We start from the raw sequence: 24,192 nt of genomic DNA on the forward strand, positions 1-24,192 counted from the left end.
CCTCCACCACTATGTGCTCTTGGACAAATTAGTCAAGCCTTGGTTTCTTCTGGAAAATGGGAATAATAATAATAATAACCACATAAAGTTGGTGTGATGATGGGGCACTTGGCTGGCTCAGTTAGTGGAATGTGTGATTCTTGATCTTGGGGTTGTGAGTTTGAGTCCCACATTGTGTGTAGAGATTACTTAAAATCTTGGGATGTGTAGGTGGCTCAGTCAGTTAAGCATCTGCCTTTGGCTCAGGTCATGAGTCCCGCATCCAGCTCTCTGCTCAGTGGGGAGCCTGCTTCCTCCTCTCTCTCTGCCTACTTGTGATTTCCGTCTGTCGAATAAATAAAATCTTAAAAAAAAAAAAAAAGAAAAATTGTTCTGTTATTCAGAACTTATTTATATATATAAATTAAAATGCATACTATTTAATTATGATGTTACCAAATAAACATTTAATCAAATCAGTCAAAATAGTTTGTTCCTGAAATAGATCCTACTAACTTAGACCCTACTAAGTTCTTCCACTGGGAGGTAAGTTCCATGAAGACAGGGATTTTTACATTCCATTGATTCTTTATCCCAGTAAATTCATATCTGCTGAATGAATGAGAGACAACTGACAAATAAAATAGTACTTGGTAAAGCTCTAGTTATTTATATTTGTTTTTCCCTGTTGTAGCAGAGGTTGTCCAATCCAGAGGTTGCTATTGTATTATACTTAATAGGAAATATACCGTGGAAACTTAATACAGCTCAGTGCAAGTGATACAATTTTTTGTTGTCTTATCTTATTTTCCCTTTGATGGGAGACTGCCTTAATAAACAGCTTTATAAATTTATTTTATGAATGTCCAAATAGCATGATTTTAAAATATAGATATATTTTTTACAAGAGAACGATCAGACACTTTGAGGTCTTTTGGGGGTGGCAAAAATGGGCTTTAATTAAGTAGTAAGGTAGTAATGAAGCAATTTGCTCCACTCATTTCTTTAGGTTGGAACACATTTACCTTAAAAATTTGAAGGACTCTCACTGAAATCCGTGGAATTAGAGGCAAAGTTACTTGGATATCTGTGTGTCAGTAACTAGAATATATCTTTTCCTCTTTTCTTTTTTATAATGCATTAAAAAAAAATAGAAGACTTTCTCACAGAACCTTTCAGTTTTTTCCAATCATAAAATAATTTATCCTGTTCTACTGAATAGACCCTGTCCTTTGAGTCTTGTTAACCATTTAATTATCATTTATTTGTTCTTTAGTGGTAAAGAATGCTTTCTTAGCATCTCTTCACATGGCTGCCTAACCTTTCCTTTTTGAGCAGCTTCCTTCATGTGACTGCCCTTCACTGAATGAAGTTCATTGTTAAGAGCCCCTTTGTCTTACTGCTGAGGTGTTTGTTTTCCCTACTTTGGTTTGGTATTTCCTTTTTGTGATATGCTTCTACTTCAGTGTTCTCTTTCCAAACTTTGAGGGACTTGTGGATTATAAATGACATTCATGCGATCATCATTAACCAGATCTTCTTTACTTCAATAAATGGCCTTCTACTGAGCACTCTCTGTGTGCCTTGAAACATGCTAAAACTATGTTACATAAATTGTCTATTTTAATCCTCATAACAACCCTATCAAATGGATGTTATTTCTGTTTCTTAAGCAAAGAAAACTAATTGCCAAAAGTTACCCAATACTAAATGGCAAAGCCAGGCTTTGAATTTGGGTCTCTCTAAGACCTTGCATTTAGTGATTGTTCAGCAATTGATTAAAAATTATTACTTGAAATTTCTAGCATGCTATAAGAAAATAGTAGTATATTTTTGGGTATATGAGCTTGTTTTCAGAATTCTTTCAGTTGGCTCATGAAACTAGAGAAATTCTAGTTTTTTATCTTCTGAGGAGGAGAATGAGGCTATATATTGGTCACTTAGGATATATTAGGATGATTGCCTGTTAATGTTGTTAAGGGAGATTGAGACTGGAGATAAAGGATGGGTTTTGGTCATGTTTTATACAGTTTGAATGCAGTGATCACCATGCATAATATCACCAGGTCTGAGCATAGCAAGAAGGAGGAATCATTTCATTGGTCAGATATTTTAATTTAAAAACACAATCAAATTGTTAATGTTAGGACTTTCTAGCCCCTCTACATTTACTTCATACTTTCATACCCCTTTCTGCATATCTATCAAAGCTCTTTGACTTTTGCAGCTGCTCTGCTTTTGCTTATTAATATGAAGTGCTTCTACATGCCCTTTATGAAAGCAGGGAGCCCTGCAGAGTTCCCCGTCTGTCCATATGTCCATTTAGTCTTTGTAATCCACTGTGTCATCATAGTGGTTAATAATGCCCTCAGGTCAGGAAGCCCAGTCTGGACAGCTTCATTAAGTCTCTTACTTCTCTTTGGCACCAGAGATGTAAAGCCTGACCCGATGAGTAAGACCATCTGTTTTGTGCTTCACTGCGTTAGATGTTCATACATGACTTTATTTGCATTGATTTTTTTTTTTTTTTTTTAATCTGCATTGATTTTTGCTTAGGTCTTGCCAGGCGATCAGAGCTTGTGAAGTTGGTATGTTAATACCTCAAAGGCACTGAGTGTGTTTTAGAAGTTGATCTGGTTCTCATTTGTAGGTTTTCTGGGAATTATTAAGAATAATATTGTGATATGCTTTATAATTCAGGAGCCTCCTGCTATTTCTAAAAATGCCAAGTTGAACACATATTTGGTTACTGTAATCAGAAACCTGAGTGTAGGTGGTTCCGTTTTACATACAGAATCTTTGGTGGGGTTTATGTTGGGAGCATAGGCTGAAGTACATGTGGTTGATTCCAGTAACCTCTATTGCTTGCCTCACATTTTCACACCCCAGTTCCCACCCCCCTTTGATTGTAATTAACCGGCTTTTCCAGTGTGGAAAAGGGTACTCTGGATCTAATTTTTGAAGTGCCAGTCGTGTGGTCTTGCATCCTCACTGATTTAGTCAAGGAGGTGTTGGGAATTTAAATTCTTCTGCCTCAAAATAGTTTTGCCTCTGGCTCTGAAGTGTCATCACACTTTTCCAAATTATCCTGGCTGTTAGCATTTAGAAAAATAACCAGACAAATGTTGTAATCATCCTTTTTATTTAAAAAAAAAAAATGCTTTCCTCCTTCTGGTGGCACCAGTTCTGGAGAATGTTAAGGTTCATGAAGAGCTGAAAAGTTAAAGATTCTGTGTGTAGTTCCTGTGAGAATTAGTTACATCTGACACTGGGGCTGTAGTCCATTGCTTTCAGGGGATGATGACCCAAGAGGTGAAGGGATGAGCCTTGGGCCAGAGTTGCTGTGTGCTCTTATGAAGGCCTTGGTGTGAGTTGCATTGGCCTGGGGTAAGGGGTTCCCTTTTCTGTTTTCAAAAAGGTACCATGAACTAATCGATGGCCGTAATAATGCCTGCTTAGAATCTGTAACTTCCTGGGGCGCCTGGCTGCTTCAGTCAGTTAAATGTCCCAACTCCTGGCTTCGGCTCAGGTCATGATCTTGGGTCGTGAGATCAAGCCCTGCACTGGGCGCTGCGATCAGCAGTCTTCTCGAGATTCTTCCCCCCTCCTTCACCCTCTCCCTCTGCTCCTCACCCCTTCCCATGTGTGTGTGCAAGTACTCATGTATGCTCTCTATCTCTAAATAAATAAATAAAATCCTTAAAAAAAAAAAAAGAATTTGTAAATTCCTGGGTCCTAGGAATAATTTGTAATAGATAGCTAGATAGAAACTGTAAATTCCTATCATCTCTAGTCATTGTTTTTCTTTTGCTCTTTTAATTATTAAATTTCTATTATATTTTGTTGTGCTACTCATAATTTTAACAAGGACAGTATGGGCCACTAGTTTATCCAGAGCTACCTGCCATCATCCAGTAATACTGGGAAAAGTGATGCTTTGCCTGATATGTGACAGATGCCTCCAGTTAGAGGCAGCCATCTCGCTGGTCAGCCCAGTGTGAATTTGGCTGGCTTCTGTTGAATGTTTCTTAAATAAACAAGTTTCCCTTTTGGCAGTGGTGGCAGACATATGGAATGCAAGAGTCTGGCAAAAGCCGTGTCAAATGGGGTCCTTAAGCTACTCAGCTGCTAATGGCTACTGTCACTGTTGTGACTGAGGAAATATCTTCCAACTGGAAAATAAAAGTCATCTTGCTGCCAGGGGACAAACATATTCATCATTTATCTACCAGAAGAAAGGGCAGTGGCCATTGCTTTGCTGAACAAGGAATTTTTGCATTTAAGTTATATTAATCATTAAACTGGTCCCAAAGAAAGAAAGTACTATAGAAGATGTTTACCTGTGCTTTGAATACTGTTAGAATTGAGGAAGTTATTTGTAACATGTAAATATATTCTGTAGTTCTGCCTGATGGAAAAATCTAATGACTTTCAAAAGCATTAAGTAGCTCTATATTCTCTTAGTAAATGTGAATGCTAATAGAAACAAGCTGCTCGGAGGTGGAATTTGGCCAATATCCATTTGGTTTCTGGAGATATTTTGTGCGGTTTTTCTGGATTGGAGTTTATGCAAGTTACAAATTCCTATTTTATACTATAGTAATTAGCTGTAAAAGTAGTTCTTTAGTTGCTACTGTAAATACTTGGTTCCTTTGGGCCATTGTGACTATTGGACCGATAAAGTTAGTCCCAGATACTGGAGCCCTAGTGAAGGGTTTATTAGCACCTGTTCAGCACAGGAGGATTTGAATGATCTGAAATGACCATCCTTGAGGAAAGGAATCCTTTCATGTACTTTAAAAATTTTACACAAGATTTTTGTCCTTCACAAGAAGCATGAGAATTGCCTATGATTAATATATGTGTGTTGGAAGGGAAGAGAGGAGAAATCTGTATTTTTTTGTCTATTTCATTTGCCCATTGAATTCCTGAAGGGAAAGTTATTTGAAATATAAAGGAAGATGAAGCCTAGTAGAGAATCTGTTTTACCCAGCCTTTGCTTTAAGGTTTTAATTAAACCTGCTGTTTCTGAGAAGGAACAGTCTCTGTTTTTGAGTCCTTAGGACTTTGGAACAGATTCCACTATTGTTTTACTTATCCCCAGAGGGTGGGCCTCAAGATAGGGTGAAACCAGACAATTAGGATCTCAGACACCACCACCCTTCCCAAGTCCTCTGGGTTGACAGGATGGAATGATGTGGACTTGTCTTAAAACGTGGTATGTAAATAATTTTCTAGGGAAAAGTTGACAGAATATACAAGGAGAATATTTTTTATATTGCGGAAACTGTAAATCCTGGTGAATTTACTGAGAAGTCAGTAGGAGGGAGAGTTGAGTTTAAGGTCCACAATGAAAATATTTTTTTGATTCTGTGTGCCACACATGTTGCAAAAAGCGTTAAGTGTGTTACCTGATGATGTGTGACATGCAATCTCCAAACCCACTGAACAGATGAGGGAAATGAGGCTAGACCAAGATACCCTGTAATACTGGATCCAGTATTCTCTAATTATCAAGAATGTGATAGTCTCGGGCGCCTGGGTGGCTCAGTGGGTTAAGCCGCTGTCTTCGGCTCAGGTCATGATCTCAGGGTCCTGGGATCGAGTCCCGCATCGGGCTCTCTGCTCAGCAGGGAATCTGCTTCCCTCTCTCTCTCTCTGCCTGCCTCTCAGTCTACTTGTGATTTCTCTGTCAAATAAATAAATAAAATCTTTAAAAAAAAAAAAAAAGAATGTGATAGTCTCCTCCATGCGCCTTACCTAGAATGTTCTTGTTGTTGGGAAATAATTACTAAAAGTGAACAAAGGGACTTTCCAGAATAAAATTAAGTAAGATCTCTTGGGGACTCCTAAAATGAATGGACTGTGTTCATATAGCACTATGGGAATAAGTTTAAAGGCAACTAAGAGTTGCAATCCAATTTCCAGATACCCTTTAATATAATTACAAAGTTTGGAGATCAAAGATTTAAGAGAAATACTATACAGACTGTTTTAAAACCAAATATCTACCCTAGCCACTTTATTGTAGTGGGTTTTTTGTTTTGTTTGTTTCTGTCTAGCTAAGTGGAGACAATGAAGTGGCACTTTCGATTTGTAATTCTACATGGAAAATAGTTTGTGATTTATGTTGTATTAAAGAGAAGCACTGGGGCGGGGGGGAAGCTTTATGTCAATTATATGTCTGTGTACGTTATTTTTTCTTCTCTGAACTGTAATAGGATTTCCGAGATGCAGTGGCCCATGCTTCCAGGCAACTTGGGAAACCCGTGATTGAGGACCGGATCCTAAATCAGATCCTGTACTACTTGCCTCAGCTGTATGAGCTCAACCGGGATCTCCTGAAGGAACTGGAGGAAAGGATGTCAAACTGGTAAAAATGGACTGACTAGCTTTCCCAGAGTCCCTCTTTTCAATGAAGGCATAATAGGGGCCCTGCATGTGGCAGAGAGGGGGTGTTCCTTACATTGAGTTGTTTCAATGTATTGAATTTTCTTGACAGCTACCTGTAAATTGGACTTTTTTTTCAAGATTTTATTTATTTGACAGAGAGCAAGCAAGAGAAAGAGAGGGGCTGAGGAGAGAGGGAGGATGGGAGAAGGGCGAAGGAAGAAGCAGACTCCCAGACCTGGGGCTGGATCCCAGGACCCAGAAGCATGACCTGAGTGAAGACAGACGTTTAACTGACTGAGCCACCTAGGCCCCCCTAGATTGGTCATTTTAGATGGCCAGAATTCACAGCCTTGATGCCCTGAACTCAATTCTAGGAATGTTTAAATTCTTTGGTAATACTGCCTCGAAAACAAGAAGGGTCCATATATTCAGCCAATTTAGCTTTTCTGTAGGTGACCTTTGATGATCAAGGTTTTTGAGATTGAGGGAGTTTACTTAATATATTCACACTGAAATGTTTTTAAATGCTTTGTTATCTTTTCTGGAATATCATGAATCTTTCTTTACATTTTGGAAAAGCAACCATTCACTGAGGTAATAGGTTTGTGTGGTTTAGAAAATTTACATGTGTATGATACCATCTAGGCTATAGATTTCCAAACTGGAAAAGACTGATTAACTGCTTCTTTGGATTATAGAAAGTAAGCAGACACTTCGGTGACACCTTTGGAAATATGCAGAAAATTTGTTCTAGGGGTTTTGAACTTCCTGTCCCTGGGGAACCCCAAATGATTAGAATAACAAAATAATATCACCTACTTTCATGATCAAAACTTCTTGTAAGTTTTCTTTTCCAGAAAAATACTTCTTGTCTGTTTTGGAAATACCATGCCTCTGCATGTTGGGAAAATATGTTAGATGAGTAATTAATTCCTAGCTGCAGCCTAAGTGTAAAATAACACGGGGTTAAGGACTGAGGAATGACTAAAAGGTATTTTTTAAAGTCATGATAGAAATAAAATATAATTGCAAAGAATATTCGTATAAATACTTTGTCATTCTTATAAAAATTATCTTTAAAATTACTTAGTTGCCTTTAAAGGATATGCATACTTATGTAAGTGGGTGTTAAAGGAGGTTTAAATTTATTTTTTGCTTGTGCTGAAAATTTTCTCAAGTTTAGATCGATAGATTTCTGCGGTAAAGTATTAAGCATTCCTAAGAAACAGACTAACTGATGAAAGGGACAGCTAAAACAATAATTATGGGAAAAACTACACTTACTAGCACAAAACTCTTCTTATCCTTGGATAAGATATTTACTACTAACTTAAATATTTTTCTCTCAGGGGCCTTCAAGTTAAGACATACTCTTTGGTTTTAGTATGCTTTTTAAAATAACTTTTATTTTTATATTGGCTTTTAATAACTGTTGAAATACTTCGTTTCTGCCTTCAACAAGGTTTTGAGTTATCTACGGTGTGCTGGTCAGGGCTCTAAGCTTGGCAGGAATATCACATTGCACAAAATAGATAAGGCTCTTGCCTGCATGGAGTAGACATTATAGTAAGGGGAAAACCAGAACAATGGACAAGAAACATTAGATAAAAGCAATTTCTGATCTGGAAAGATGTAAAATAAGATGATGTGCTGGCAAGTGAAGATTGGGTGGCCAAGCAAGGCCCTCTGGAAAGGCAGAGCCCGTTAACGGGACATCTGAATGAAAGAAGGGAGCTGGCCGGGGTTTCCTATTTCCAGGCATGCAAAGCCATTACTAAAAGTGTGCAGAGTGGGAATGAGTCCATATGTCAAAGGACTATAAAGAAGGCCAGTGTGTATGGGGAGGACTGAGAAAGAAGGAGAGAAGTGTGAAATGAGTCAGAAGAGTAGGCAGCAGTAGGACCAATGGAGCTTTGTAAGCCAAGGGAAGGAGTTTGTTTTCCTGCTGAGTCCTGTAGGAGGCTGTTGGAAGTCACATGGTGTAATACACATTTTTAGACTCTCTCACTGCACAGAGGGATGAGATGGTAGAAATGGGGAGACCAGTCAGAGGGTTGGCAAAATCCAAGCAACATGTGATGGTGGCAGTGGGGATGGTGAAGAGTAGGCATTTAAGAATAGGAGATGTCTTATAAGAAGAGCAAAGAGGGCACGCCAATGGCTCAGACAGGGGACTCTCACTGGATGCTAGATATGTTCTGGATGCATCTATGACTCTCTCTGTTTTTGCGTATCTCTTCTCTGTCTTAGGACTGAACAACATAGAATTGCTGATATCTTTGTAAAGAAGGGACCATATCTAAAAATGTATTCCACGTACATCAAAGAATTTGATAAAAATATAGCTTTGCTGGATGAGCAGTGCAAGAAGAACCCAGCTTTTGCTGCTGTTGTTAGAGATTTTGAGGTATTTTTGCTCCCATATAGTGTTGAATGCTTCTTTCTTTCTTTGTTGTTTTTAAACCTATAATAATTTGCAATCATTAAAAACAAAAAAGATATTAAAATATAATCCCTTCAAAGTCAAAGAGGAGATTGAATAAATGAAAAGGTGAGAAAGTGTGTACAAGATTTAATTTTGAAAAATCTATGATTGCATGCTAGAATATGCTGATAGGTCTCCTTTTTTTTGAATTGTGGGGAAATACACATAAAATAAAACTTAACCATCTTAACCGTTTTTAAGTATATAGTTTGGTAGTATTAAGTACCTTCACATTGTTTTGCAACCAATCTCTACAGCTCTCTTCATCTTAACATTACAGAACTGAAACTATGGCTAAAATAACGCCTCATTCTCCCCTCCCCCGGCCCTGGTGACCACCATTCTACCTTCTGTCTCTGAATTTGACTACTCTAGGAACATTTCTTATTTTTAACTCAATCTTTCCTTTTATTCTTCTAACAACTAATCTACAGTGAAGGATGGGAAATGTAATTTGTTTCCCTTTAGATAAATAACACAGGTTCAGTGTCAAAGTTAAGAAAAATTAATGACATCTTTATAAAAAGCATCTCCTAAAAATTAGTTTTAACTAAAATTTTATTTAAGTCCTTCCCCAATCTTGGATAAAATGTGAATTATTATGTTTTAATACTCATGTCTCTCTTTTGTAACTTAAAAAAACAAAAAACAGCGAATTCCAGTCACCCAAAACTAGAGAAGTTTTAGAAGTATTATGATATTCCTGATTCTTACTTTTACATTAAACACATAATTAAACTTAAAATCATTTGTTGTTTTTTTCCCTTTTTTTCTTTTCCTCTCCTCTGATGTCTTCATGCTGTTAAGAAAGGAAGTGTGATTTCTATAGCTATGGCAACTGATCATTGACCCCGGTTTTCATCAGCGTCCAGTGCGTTGCCTTGGCAGCAAAAGAAAACATAAGATGGGAAAATTAGCTGTCTTGGTTAATGATGCTTGCATGGTAGATGCTTTCTTAAATGCAGTATCATTATAACTTTCTAATTAGTTTGTGTACCAGACCCGAGAGGTGCATATTTAGAAAAAGCAGAAATGATCTGAGCAAATCTAAGAAAACCCTTGCCCACGCACCTGAGCTGTGGAGGAAGTACAAGTACAGAACATGTTAGGATGAAGCGACGTTTTCACTCGGCCATTTTGATGCCACCAAACAGTACAGTCTTGTGTCGGAGAATGTCTGCAAAGCCCAGGATTGGGCAGAAGTGTCTGTTTTACATACTAAGGAAAAGAGCTTTAAAGGCGAAATCAAATGTCCTTTTGGTCAAGTCAGAATGGCTCTGAAATCAAGTCTCTCTATAGGCTGATTTGGGAGCTGTTTTTTAGAGCCATTCGTCTGAGAAAGAAATTTTACATCCACCCAGCTTACTGGAAATCATGTGCTTAGCAGGGCTGCTTTTCAGGCTATCTTTAATTTCTGCAGTGCTCCCCACTACCACCAGTTGTTATCATGGGTCTACTGACCATAGGCACTGCTTATTATTTGAAGCCGGTTCCCAGTAGCTTTATGTCTTCTGCCTTATCTTGAGGACCATGCAATTCTTTGGGGTTTGCTTATGCTTGTGAATACATTGGCACATACTTGCCCAAGTGGCCACTTGGTGGCCCAAGTATGGTGGGCCCTCACTGACCTGGAGCACGGCTGCAGCCACCCCTGTCTATGGGAGTGAGCCGCTGACTCCAGAGACCACACCCCACCACCCCTACTCCCCCCCACCCCCACCAGAGAGGTGGGCTAGCTGGTGAGTCCCCTCCCGGAGTTGTTGGCTTTCTAAAGTTTGGTTTCCTGGGCACGTGCATCTGGATCCCTTGCTCCTTAAAAGAACGCTTGTGTTTACTTTGGATATGTTTTCCTTTCAGATGAGCCCACGCTGTGCTAACCTGGCCCTCAAGCACTACCTGCTCAAGCCGGTTCAACGGATCCCCCAGTACAAGCTGCTGCTGACAGGTGCGTCTCTTCCGCAGTTTGCCAGTTGACCAGCTGACGTTGTTTTCATGAAATTCGCCCTCTCCTAAGAACACCTCTTTCTAACATGCCAATAACTCCTTATCCAATACACGCATTTATAGATTGCATATATAACATGCAGTAACATACATTTATAGATTGATTACAGCCGGAACTGCATTGCTCTTGGTTCTTTGATCGTCCCTGCATGCATTCTCTGCTCTGAGCATTCCTACGTGTACATCGTGCCCTCCTAACCCCCCATCCCTGCATCATTTTACCTGATTAATAGTATCAGTCCCAAGAATGTTCTTTCCCAACCACTCCAGAATGAGTTTTAGGGAGTCACTCCCACATATTTGTATAGCAACTCTGGTCACTTTTCTTACAAGGTGTAAGGACTGGTTAATGAGCTATGTGCTTAGACTAGTGCTTTGGTCATAGTAAGTTCTAAATCAGTATCAGCTGCTATTATTAGTAGTCATACCCTTATCATCATCATCATTATTACTCTGTTGTCTGTATCTTCTACTAGACTGTAAGCTTCCAGATTACAGGGCCGTATCTATCTGGGTTGCTGCTATAATAATGAAAAAATGAAGATGAGGGGAAGGCTATGAGTTGAGTGAAGGCATATACCGTGCTCAGGGATATAGTCATTGGCTCTCCCAAGTCTTCACCATAGCCATGCATATATCACATTATTATTTACATAGATGTAATAACAGACTTGTAGAGATAAGTGTTTGGCATCACAGCAAAGCTAGTACAGTTTCACATCACGTCTGGTATCCAACACATGCTACCAGGTCCTTGGAGTATTTGCTGAACTGTAGTGAATGTACACCGAATTAATAGACATACATACAAAAGGCAGATCCTTAACCATCTACCTTTGGCTCAGGTCACGACCTTAGCATTCTGGGATTGAGTCCCACATCCGGCTTCTTGCTCAGCAGGGAGTCTGCTTCTCCCTCTGCCTGCTGCTCCTCCTGCTTTACTCTCTCTCTCCTCTCTCTCTGACAAATAAATAAATAAAATCTTTAAAAAAAAAAAAGAATTATATCAAAATGGGGCACCTGGGTGGCTCAATCGGTTAAGTGTCCAACTCTTGGTTTCAACTCAGGTCATGATCTCAGGGTCAGATTGAGGCCAATGCTAAGCCCTGCTCAGCTCAGAATCTGCTTAAGATTCTCTCTCTCCCTTTGCCCCTTCCCCTGCTCTCTCTCTCATGCTTTAAAATAAATAAATAAAAAGAATTGTGTCAGAATGATTGAGAATATCAAAATGCTATCTCAACTTTAAATTAATCTGTACTAATTTTATCATGTAAATAGATTTTTAGGTACTTGGTTCCTATTGGTATTGTTAAAAAATGGTGTGCATTCTCTTTTCTCATAAGCCAAGAACTATGCTGGATAGAGTAGGTGAATGCTAGAAAGCATTCCTTTAGGCAAAGCCTTTCTAGGGTGCCTTTTAAAAGACAAAGTGCTGTTGAAGAAGGCCCAGCTTCAGCATCAGGACCTGACTACCCTAGGTGTTTCAAGTGTTTACTTTGAATTTCTAACTGTAAATTACACAATAGATTTTTCTCTGGAATGACATAAGGCAAATCAAATAATTTGAGGATATCCTGTCCATTTGTACTTTCTTTCCTCTGCTTTTGGCAGAGATTTAGAATACACAAGACAAAAGGAAGCACCAATGCATGTGTTGTGTTTTTGCTAGATAAGTTCAGTGCTGTATCATAAATGAAGCTATCAAATGGCTTAGGCTATTTCTACAGCTGCGGAATGAATACTGTTTTTAGTGGCAAAAGAGTACAGTGGTTTCAAATGAGAGAAGGATGGAGAACTCTGAAATTTTCCTCCCACACTATGACTGATCTAAGTAAAAAGTCACACTTACATTTAATTTAGGATTCATGAAGAGGTTGGTTTTAACTGAGAAATGATGAAGTAGCAAAAGCAAGTTTTAAAAATTCTTTTTTAAGAGGACAGATTTCATGTCTTTTATGATAGAAACATAACATAAGCTTGGGGTTGTTTTAGTTTTGAGCTGCCTCTTCTTTAATCTTAAAGCCATTTACCTCTTCTTTAAGTTGGAAAATCCCCATTATTTATTTGTGTTTGGTAGACCTTCTGTGATTGTGGATTTACTGAAGGGTACTGGTGATAAATGGATTGTTCAAGTCACAGAGTCAGGATTGAAGTTAAAGAAAGAACATAGACTTTGTAAAGAAATAACATAGACCTCATGTTCTTCATCCATTGACTTTTCTTCCATTGATTCAAATTCTTCTTTCCTTTAAGCCTGGCCTGAAATCCCACCTTGCTTTTGAAGCCATCTCTCATTACTCCAGTCTTCCTTGACCTTTACTATTAGTGCCATGTGATCTAGCAAATATTTACAATAGCCCCCCCTTACTTGTAGGGATACATCCCAAGACTGCCAGTAGATGCCCAAAACCATGGATAGTACCACATGCTGTGCATATTCTTGTTTTTCCCCCTACGTACATACCTTTGATAGAACTTAATTTATAAGTTATTCACAGTAAGAGATTAATAACAATAATCACATAAAAATACTATTATATATACATATATATACATATGCATGTATATGATTATAAAATAATTATACTATTATGTATACATAAATATACATATGTATGTATACTAAAACAAAAATTAAGTGAATGTGCGCTCTCTCTCTCTCTCAAAATATCTTTTTTTTTTTTTAAAGATTTTATTTATTTATTTGACAGAGAGAAATCACAAGTAGATGGAGAGGCAGGCAGAGAGAGAGAGAGGAGGAAGCAGGCTCCCCACTGAGCAGAGAGCCCGATGCGGGACTTGATCCCAGGACCCTGAGATCATGACCTGAGCTGAAGGCAGCGGCTTAACCCACTGAGCCACCCAGGCGCCCCTCGAAATATCTTATCGTACTGTGGTTCCCCCCTTGTGATGATGTGAGATGATAAAATGCCTATGTGATGAGAAGTTAGGTGAGTGACAAGAGGCACTATGTATCCTTAGGCTGCCTTCGACCTTCTGTGACATGTAAGGAGGATCGTTTGTCTCCACTCGCATAGCAGTTAACTTGGTGTAACTGAAACCATAGAAAGTGGAATTACAGAGAAGGGGGGACTGCTATATTCCGTGCTTTGTGAATTTGCTCATATTTTTCTAATTTAAATAGTCATTCCCTAATTTGATTGTAAACGCCTTGAGGTCCAAGAGTGAGTCTTTACCAACAATTCGTTGTACCCCAATTTATCTGGATCAGTTTTTGTTACCTTGGAAGCCAATCAGGAAATAATTTTGGCGGCTTTTAAGTTACATTTAAAATATCCCATTAGGGGCACCTGGGTGACTCAGTTGGTTAAGTGTCTGCCTTTGGCTCAGGTCATGATTGCGGGGTCCTGGAGTCGAGCCCCACGTCAGGCTCCCTGCTCCTTGGGGAGCCTGCTTCTCCCTCTCCCTCTGCCTGCTGCTCCCCCTGCTTGTGCTCTCTTACTCTCTCTCTCTCTCTCTTTCTCTTGCTCTCTCAAATGAATAAATAAAATCTTAAAAAAAATAAAAACAAATAAACAATGAAACATCCCATTGACCAAAAAGTCTTTAGCCTGAAGGACAACATTGAGATAGAGAATTTCAGAGATGATGTCTTCTTATTCAGAGAGGTTGAAATGTTCTTCCTAAGACTACCAAATGGTATTGATTGAAGTGTATGTATGGTCATATAAAACTAAAGACATATGGAGGTTGTGATACTATGGTTTTGTTTTATATTTTTATTTAAAATTCTGATTTTCTAGTACTCATTTTTGTGATGGTCTGATTGCTCCCTGCTTTGCAAGATAATTCTACAGTTGCTATCAAAGTGCCCTTGGTCTATGCACTTAAATTTTTAGAAGTTGGATTTTAAGTCTCTAAGTTTGTATCTATTTAAACATGATAGTTAACTGGGTCCTCATCTTTGGATAAACACGCTCAATGTTTTAATCCTCTGAACAGCCTGTGGGATACTTTTCTTTCTTTCCCTTTCTTTTTTCTTTCTTTCTTTCCTTCCCTCCACTTTCTCATCCTAAAATTTGGAGTAATTCCAAGTGCACAGAATATATATGAGCAGAGAGGAACAGTGAGACCATTTGGGGCAACTTTTGACAACTTTGATTTATTAATGAGTTTTAGGCAGACAAGGGGAAGAAGCCCTGCCTAACTCAGTGTAGATTTGTGCCTATCTTGGTTTCTTAAGAGGGAAAGATATGAAAAATGTAGAGATGAAGTATAGATAAGCTAGGGTAGTTTCTTCTGGAATCCTTTTAGAGAAAGGTGAATGGAAATTCACAGATACAGAGACCTGCCCCTACTAGTCAGACAACCATCCTATTGTCTTGAGCAATGTTTTTTCCCCCGGACATAATTTGGGCTTCAGTTGGAATTCTACTTAGGCTTTCATTAGTAAAAAACACGTCCAGCTTAACTCCTGGTACTACTTTTTTAAGCTCAACCTAAAATAGGATTAAAGAAAATGCATATGTTGATGCTTAAAATGAGAATTTTTTTTTAAGATTTTATTTATTTATTTGACAGAGATCACAAGTAGGCAAAGAGGCAGGCAGAGATAGAGAGGGGGAAGCAGGCTCCCTACTGAGCAGAGAACCCAGCATGGGGCTCTATCCCAGGACCCTGAGATCATGATCGGAGCCGAAGACAGCAGCTCAACCCACTGAGCCACCCAGGTGCCCCTAGAATTATCTTTTTAAAGAAGGTAAAATAAAGTAAGTAATTTACTTAAGTAGAAAACCTCGTAAATTTTACCTTTATATTGGCCATTCAAGGCAAATGGATCTAGCCAGACCTTGAAATCTGCCCTGGGCCCAGAACCTAGTTCGAATTAGAGTCTTGTGGCAACAATGAAAAAGTAGTGGAAGGAAACAGGTGCTGTTAATGGGAGCAGCACTGATTTCTTAACCTCTGCTTGTGTCCTTCCTCATCACTTCAGTGTTGAGACTGTATTATCCTGACTCTGGGCCTGGCATGGATTCTGGCCCATAACAGGGACTCCACTGAGCTGGAAGACTTAGGGGATTAAATGGTGTTCCTTTTCACAAGGTTGAGAATCCCCTGAATGTTTGATGGATGAATGGGTCAATAAATTGTTAAGAGTTAAAAACACTCTACCAGTTACTCAGGCACAAAATTGTGGAAAGGACTCTGAAATGCTTCCTTTTCCTCCTTTTTCCTCTGTTATAGTACCCGCCCACAAGTTTTCCCCTGCCTCTACTTCCTGCTCTTTCCATTTCTCTCATTATGTTCTAGACCCAACTTTTTAAAGATTTATTTTTTATTTATTTGACAGACAGAGGTCACAGGCAGGCAGAGCGAGAGAGGAAGGGAAGCAGGCTCCCCGCTGAGCAGAGAGCCCAATGTGGGGCTCGATCCCAGGACCCTGAGACCATGACCTGAGCCAAAGGCAGAGGCCCAACCCACTGAGCCACCCAGGTGTCCCTAACCCGCCTTTTTAAACTCAAGCCAGATTGTGGCAGTATCTTCCTTCTGGTTGCGCTAACCTCTTTTTTTTTTTTTTTTTTTTTTAAAGATTTTATTTGACAGGGAGAGTGAGAGAGCAGAGCAGCGGAGAGAGAGGGAGAAGCAGGCTCCCCACTGAACAGGGAGCCCAATGTGGGGCTTGATCCCAGGACTCTGGGATCATGACCTGAGCCGAAGGCAGTCGCTTAACCAACTGAGCCACCCAGGCGCCCTGGTTGAGCTACCTCTTATCACCGCCACTACCCCCATGTAGCCTGGCACATTGTCCCTTCATCTCTTTACCAAGGACACTAAAAGGAAAAACATACTCCTCCCGTGTTTTCTTTTTACTCACACAGCACCATCGTTCTCACAATACTGACACCAGATGTTTAGTTTTGTCGTCCCACACCAGGCAGTTCTCTTTGACACCAGCAAGGTGTCCTACAATTTGATTCAATTCTACCATGATCTACCTGGAAATAGTGTCAGGCTCCAGGGAGTTAAGGGCTCAGTCCCATGACTGCCCCCCTGCAAACTTCACATGCCATTCATAAGTCCCAGGCTGTCCCCTGTAATTTCTGATCAACCAGCTATAAATCTGGGCTCTCCTGATCCCTTCCTTGGGTTTGATAGTTTGCTAGAATGGCTCATAGAACTCACAGTAACAGTTACTTGCATTTTCTGGCTCATCACAAAAGGATAGGATGAAGGTTACAAGTGAACATCTAGATGGAAGAGATACATAGGGCAAGGTATGTGGAGGAGATCTGGGAGCGTCTCTGTCCTCTCTGAACACCAGTCTCCCAGCACCTCCACGTGTTCAGCAACCAGAAGCTCTAAACTGTGTACTTGGGGACGTTTATGGAGGCTCCGTCACGTGGTCATTATCCAGCATTAACTCCACTTCTAGTCTTCTCCCCTTCCTGTGGAGTGGAGAATGGGGCTAAGTTGCAAGTTTGTAATCATGGCTTGAACTTTCTGGTGACCAGCCCTTACCTGGGAGCGATTCAGGAGCCCACCCAGACTCGCCTCAGTAGAACAAAAGGCATTCCTTTCTCCTAAGAAGTTCCCTGAGATTTAGTTCTGTCAGAGCTAGGGTCAGAGGCCAAATGTTAGGACAAAAGGTACTCCTCCTGCTCTTATCACTTACAAAATTCCAAGGGTTTTAGGAGCTCTACACCAGGAATTGGGAGCAGAGGCCAATATATATTTTTTCTGTTGTCTCACAGACCTTCTTTTATTTTGCTTATTAGGAAGGTTGAAAACTTACTCTCCCTACCATAATGGGAGATATGTGTCATTTGTCTAAACCCAGAGAATGTGCAACACCAAGAGTAAACCGTAATGTAAACCATGGGCTTTGAGGGGCTTGTGTTGTGTTATCCATTCTCACAAATATACCACTCTGGTGGGAGATATTGATAGTGGGGAAAGCTGTGCAAATCTTGGGAAGGGGGTATATTGGAAATCTCTATGTCTTCCTCTCAGTTTTGCTGTGAACATAAAATCACTCTAAGAAAAATAAAGTCTTAATTTACAGGGGTGGGGGGAACCTTATTTTTCACTATGAGGGCCATAGGTTATAACCTAGAATTTCCCAAACCTTGTTTTCCTTTGTTCTAGCTGTAGTAGTTTTCTTTCTTTCTTTTTCTTTTTTTTTAATATTTTATTTGACAGTGAGGATGGGTAGGCAGAGTAGCAGGCAGAGAGAGAAGTAGGCTCTCCACTGAATAGAAAGCCTGACACAGGGCTTGATCCCGGGACCCTGGGATCATGACCTGAGCCGAAGGCAGATGCTTGACTGATTAAGCCACCCAGGTGCCCCTAATGCAGTGTTTAGTAGCTTAAATGTAGTTTTTTTTTTTTTTTTTTTTTTTATTTATTTGTAAGAGAGAGAGAGTGAGAGCGAGCACAGGCAGACAGAGTGGAAGGCAGAGTCAGAGGGAGAAGCAGGCTCCCTGCGGAGCAAGGAGCCCGATGTGGGACTCGATCCCAGGACGCTGGGATCATGACCTGAGCCGAAGGCAGCTGCTTAACCAACTGAGCCACCCAGGCGTCCCTTAAATGTAGTTTTTATAGCACACTGGTGTGGCTCAGTAAGTTAAGCATCTGCCTTCAGCTCAGGTTATGATCCCAGGGTTCTAGGATAGAGGCCCATATCGGGCTATCTGCTCTGTGGGGGGCTCTGCTTTTCCCTCTCCTTCTGCCTGCTTCTTTCCCTCTGCCTGCTTCTCTCCCTGCTTGTGTGCACACTCTCTTCTCTGTCAAATAAATAAATAAAATCTTTTTTTTTTAAGTAGTTTTTTTACTCTCTCTTGAAACCTGTCCTCAAGACCAGATTCTTTCTTTCATTAATCACCACATGGGCTGACCTTGAGCTGGACATCTGTATACACTGGCAAACACCAAAGGTGCTCATGTAGTCCTCCTCTTTAGGGCCACACCCAGCCACTCAAGCTTCCACCAAAGCCTTCTTCCTTCTTCTTCTTAAGTCCTGAAAATTAAACTGATCTCATCACTTGCTTGAGTGAGTATATTTTGAGGATTTGTTTTTATAAGGGTCACCTTTTTTCTTTAAAGGTATCTTTTGTGCCTTTTAAAAAATATATAAGTATTATAAAAACAAAGTCCTTCTTTATCTTCTGCCATCCAGAGATGACTAGCATAGATCTTTAGATCTTTTTTATCTCTATGTTATAGGCAGGATAAATTTTTTCAACAACAAAAAACGCTTTTATTTGTGGAAAGTTATACACTGGTGTTGGAAAAAGTTGAACCAGTAAGGATCATGTCGAGAAAATAAAATGAAAAACACATAATTTAAAAATTCCTCTGAAATATCTTTTCCATTTCTATATTTAGGGGGGAAAACAGTCCTTTGAACTTTGATTAAATTTGGATCAGGTAGTTTTCTTTGATCTTGTTCAAAATATTTATGTTATAAGTGACTAGCGACATATTACTTTTCCTGTAATCTTTGCCTTCAGTCTGGGATGGTATTAACTCCCTCTAGGTTTTAGAAATCCAGGATTTCCCATGTTGGTAGAAAATGGGATATTAAAAACATCTGTTAGAGTGTTCTGAAGCTATTAATTTGAGCTATGAATGGACTAATAAGATTCAAGAAAAGGTCAGAATCATATTAGTGTATGACTTTTTTAAAAATCCTTACTGAAAAATGAAAAATGAAACTTGTGCTGTAGTATTTGTTTTCTAAACCAGAGCTAATTATCTATAGCAAAAGTCATTCTAACACTTTCCCTAGGGCAGAACTTGGTGGAAGGTAGGGCTGTCCCAAGCACCAGCCAAGGAATTTCTTTTCTGAAGGACCCAAAGACCCTGATGTAAGCCAGTTCCATCCATGTGACATGGGAGGGTGATGATACTCAGAATTCCCTTTGTTATTAGGTGAGCTCTTGTTTCTGTTGCAATTAATTTTTTCAAAGACTTTTTATTTATTTATTTTTGCGAGAGAGGGAGAGAAAGCGAGAGCGAGTAGGCACAAAGGGCGGTAGGGGCAGAAGGGGAAGCAGACTCCCTGCTGATAAGGGAACCCAATGCGGGGGACCCTGGGATCATGACCTGAGCCGAAAGCAGATGAGTAACTGACTGAGCCACGCCGGTGCCCCTGTTGCAATTAATTTTTAACTGTAGTTGTGAACAAGGTATTTTGAGGGATGATACTTAATAAATTATATCCATGAAATATTTTGGTGCTGTGGAAATATTTAATACTATGGAAAGACTTTAGGATATAAGCATGTCTTATCTGCCTGATCTATTCAGTTATACCTTTTAAATGTAATCTCACTTTCTCTATAGAACAGAGGTTCTTAACCTTTTTTTTTCTTTCTGTGTTTTTTTTTTTTTTAATTTCTTTTCAGCGTAACAGTATTCATTGTTTTTGCACCACACCCAGTGCTCCATGCAGTCGGTGCCCTTTCTAATACCCACCGTCTGGTTCCCCCAACCGGTTCTTAACCTTTTTTGTGCCTCGATCCCCGTGGCAATCTGGAGAGGCCTATGGATCCCTTAGAATAATTTTTTAAGTAACAGGATAAAATACATAAGACTAAATGGAAACCAGTTGGCCTGAAATGCAGTTATTAAAATAGTTTGAAAGTATTACATAGTAATACATGGGCTGCTTTAGTAATGTATTAAATTAGAAGATCCGGTGGTGGATCTAAAAACTCCCATGACTTAGATATAGTGGTGATGGTAAACAAAATTTTGAGAAATCTGCAACATCTATAATGTGATATAAAAAAATGTATGCCTTCTCTGGTGGTAAAGTCACTGATATCATTGATGATATGCTGGTTTGTTCCCTACATTCATAATGTAAGGAAATTCTGTATTTCACTTAGAGGTTAGTGAAAATATTATTTTGTGTGTGTGCTTTGCCTATCCCGGGCTGCAGATCCCCAGAATCATACCTATAGGCATGCCTACAAAGCCGTTCTTTTCCCAATTCTCTTTGTACATTTAACTCAGATTCCCTGCATGTAGCTGAATGCCTCTGTTGCTGGGACTTGCCTCGCTAAAGATCTAGCAAGCTGACAGTATTGCTGAAGAGTTTTCCTCTTAAGTGTTTGTCAGAGTCATGGGCTTGCATCAGGAACTGTTCCACTTGAGGAAACACTGATATTCAGTCAAATTTGAATTCACTTTGGTGTTTATATTTGCTTTATTCTTCTCTTGTCTGTTCTTTGGGGAGTAAAATAAAATATACTTATCTCCCTAAACCTAAATTTGCTCTTTGTTTACCAACAAAGAGGTGGTAAGAACCAAATATGGATAAGAACCTCCTTAAGTGGGGCTTGACTATGCCAAGACTGAGTCTGAGCCAGTCTAAGTGACCTGTTTGGTGATGACCACATAGTAAATACAATAATAATTGTGTCCTTTCCTGCTAGGATATAGAAGCTTTATGAGCGGGAAACCTTTTCCTGGGATACCCGGGTGGCTCAGTCAGTTACGCCTCGGCCTTCGGCTCAGGTCGTGATCCTTGGGATGGAGTTGCACATCAGGCATCTTGTTCAGTGAAGAGTCTGCTTCTCCCTCTGCCTGCTGCTCCCCCTGCTTGTGCGTGTGTGCACTCTCTCTCTCCTTCTGACAAAACAGATAAATAAAACATCAACAATTAAAAATGCATAGTACCATTGCAAGAATAGACCTATTGATTGAAAAATAATAATTTTTATTCTATTATTAGAATAGGGAGGTGACTTTAAAAACATCCTATTTATAAGAATCTAATGTATGACAAAGTAGGAAGTGTAAGACGGTAAGAAAAAAAAAAAGACTATTGAATAACCTATTAAAATTTGAAAAAGTTAAGATTCATATGTCAGTAGATACACTAAAAATCAAAACTAAATATAAATAGGCAGAGCACAGAGGATTTTTAGGGCAGGGAAAATACTCAGTTTGATAACATCAAGATGGGTATGTGTCATTTTATCTTTGTCCAGACGTCTAGAATGTACAACCCAACTGTGGACTCTGGGTGATAATGAAATGTCAGAAGAGGGATCTTCAGCTGTAGTAAATGTACCATTCTGGTGGAGGATGTTGATAATGGGAGAAGCTGTGCATGTTGCGGGGGGGGGGGGGCAGGAAGTGTGTGGAAAATCTGTTCCTTCCCCCAGTTTTATTGTGAATATGAAACTGCTCTTAAAATAAAAAGTCTTAATTAAAGTGAAAACTAAATATAAAGCAGTAAACTCTAGTAAAAACAGGAAAAAAAACCAGAGTGTGTTCTTTATTAAAACTCTAAGCATTAAAAAAAAACCCAAACTCTAAGGATAGAGAAAGGAGGAGACATGATTTTCTAAGCCCAGAAAAATAAAGATATTATAAAGGAAAATATTGATACTTTTCCACTATTCTAAATAATAAAAACATTATAAAGGCTTAAAATACAATCAAAATTAAAAGATAAACATGCATCAGAAAATATATTAGTAGCAAAAATGAAAAAAATTGCTTTTTCACTAAGAATTTTAAAACTCCCATAGATATATGGACTAAACATAGGAACAGTTTCCTCAGAAAATGCATAATAAATACACAGTATCATCCTCTAAATCATAAATCTCAATTAAAACAAGGTTTCAGGGACGCCTGGGTGGCTCTGTTGGTTAATCAGCTGCCTTCGGCTCAGGTCATGATCCCAGCGTCCTGGGATTGAGTCCCACATCGGGCTCCTTGCTCAGCAGGGAGCCTGCTTCTCCCTCTGCCTCTGCCTGCCATTCTGTCTGCCTGTGCTCCCTCTCTCCCCCTCTCTCTCTCTGATAAATAAATAAAATCTTTAAAAAAAAATAAATAAAAATAAAACAAGGTTTCAGTTTACTGCTACATCAGTAAAAAAACTACAATACACATAACTGGATCATTTTGGTGAAATTGATATTCTCATTTATTTATAATATTTTAAATTGGTATATCCCTTTAAGGAAGGTTTCTCATGATAAATATTTACCAGTATTTTTTTTTTTAATATTTAAAGATTTTACTTATTTATTTGACAGAGGGAGCACAAGTAGGCAAAGGGGCAGGCAGAGGCAGAGAGAGAAGCAGACTCGCCACCTAGCAGGAAGCCTGATGTGGGGCTCCATCCCAGGACACTGGGATCATGAGCTGAGCCAAAGGCAGACGCCTAACCAACTAAACCACCCAGGCACCCCTGCTTATCAGTATTAAAAAAAAAACTTTATTCTCACTGATCAGGAAATAGTCTGAACTCTGGAAATAGACAAATATATTAAGATTCTGATCAGTTTACTTATAATTAAAATGATTACACAGTTCATTATTCAGGCCCAGTAACTTTCAAGAGTGCAGTAGGTATACAGCAGTATCATTATGGGCAAATTGGAATATATGGCCTATCTTATTTATAATAGCCAAAACAAGATAACTTTAAAATGACCTAAAAATCTAATACGGTACCTAAGTAGGGAGTAATATATCCCTATCATGGGATAATGTTTAGCTATTCCTGTGGGGGGGGGGAATATGTGGGCTAGAATACTTGATGTGGGCTATAAAATCCTTCATGTTATTAAAATTAAGTAAAATCAAGGATTTATAAAAACAGAAGGAAATACTTTTAAATCATAATAGTTATTTTTTAAAAGATTTTCTTTATTTACTTGACAGAGAGAGAGAGATCACAAGTAGGCAGAGAGGCAGGCAGAGACAGAGGGGGGAAGCAGGCTCCCCGCTGAGCAGAGAGCCCGATGCCATGCGTGGCTCTATCCCAAGACCCTGAGATCACAACCCGAGCTGAAGGCAGAGGCTTAATCCACTGAGCCACCCAGGCGCCCCCATGATAGTTATTTTAGAGAGATGTGCATAGTTTGAGTTTTCTCCATTATTTAGTTTTCCAAATTTCCTATAATACATTTTAAAATTAAAACAAAAACAAAAAATGCTTCATAGGGATGCCTGGCTGGCTCAGTCAGTTAAGCATCTGCCTTCAGCTTCAGTCATGATTCAGGGAGGGTCCTGGGATCAAGTCCCGTAGTGGGCTCCCTGCAAGGTGGGGAGCCTGCTCTTCCCTCTGCCTCCTATTCTCCTTGCTTGTGCTCTCTTTTTCTGACAAACAAATAAAATCTTAAAAAATATATATGCTTCTTAATGAATTAGAATGTTAATCATTACAGTTTTCCAGTCTGGTCTTTTTTTTTTTTAAGATTTTATTTATTTATTTGACAGACAGAGATCACAAGTAGGCAGAGAGAGAGGAAGGGAGGCAGGCTTCCCTGATGAGCAGAGAGCCCGATGCAGGGCTCAATCCCAGGACCCTGGAACCATGACCCGAACCGAAAGCAGAGGCT

General features: G+C 39.3%; 1 protein-coding gene across 3 annotated transcripts in view; it reads left to right on the forward strand.

The window, feature by feature from the left end:
* Positions 1-24,192, forward strand: part of FGD6 (FYVE, RhoGEF and PH domain containing 6) — a 131,464-nt gene that overhangs the window by 68,566 nt on the left and 38,706 nt on the right. For all 3 annotated transcript variants that reach the window (XM_059402333.1, XM_059402335.1, XM_059402334.1), the window contains exons 6-8: positions 6,201-6,352; positions 8,623-8,779; positions 10,715-10,802. In XM_059402333.1, coding sequence (XP_059258316.1) covers positions 6,201-6,352; positions 8,623-8,779; positions 10,715-10,802 — 397 coding nt within the window. The remainder of the gene's footprint in view (positions 1-6,200; positions 6,353-8,622; positions 8,780-10,714; positions 10,803-24,192) is intronic.

Source organism: Mustela nigripes, chromosome 6 (genome assembly GCF_022355385.1).
Source record: "Mustela nigripes isolate SB6536 chromosome 6, MUSNIG.SB6536, whole genome shotgun sequence".
In the NCBI taxonomy this organism is placed as follows: Eukaryota; Metazoa; Chordata; class Mammalia; order Carnivora; family Mustelidae; genus Mustela; species Mustela nigripes.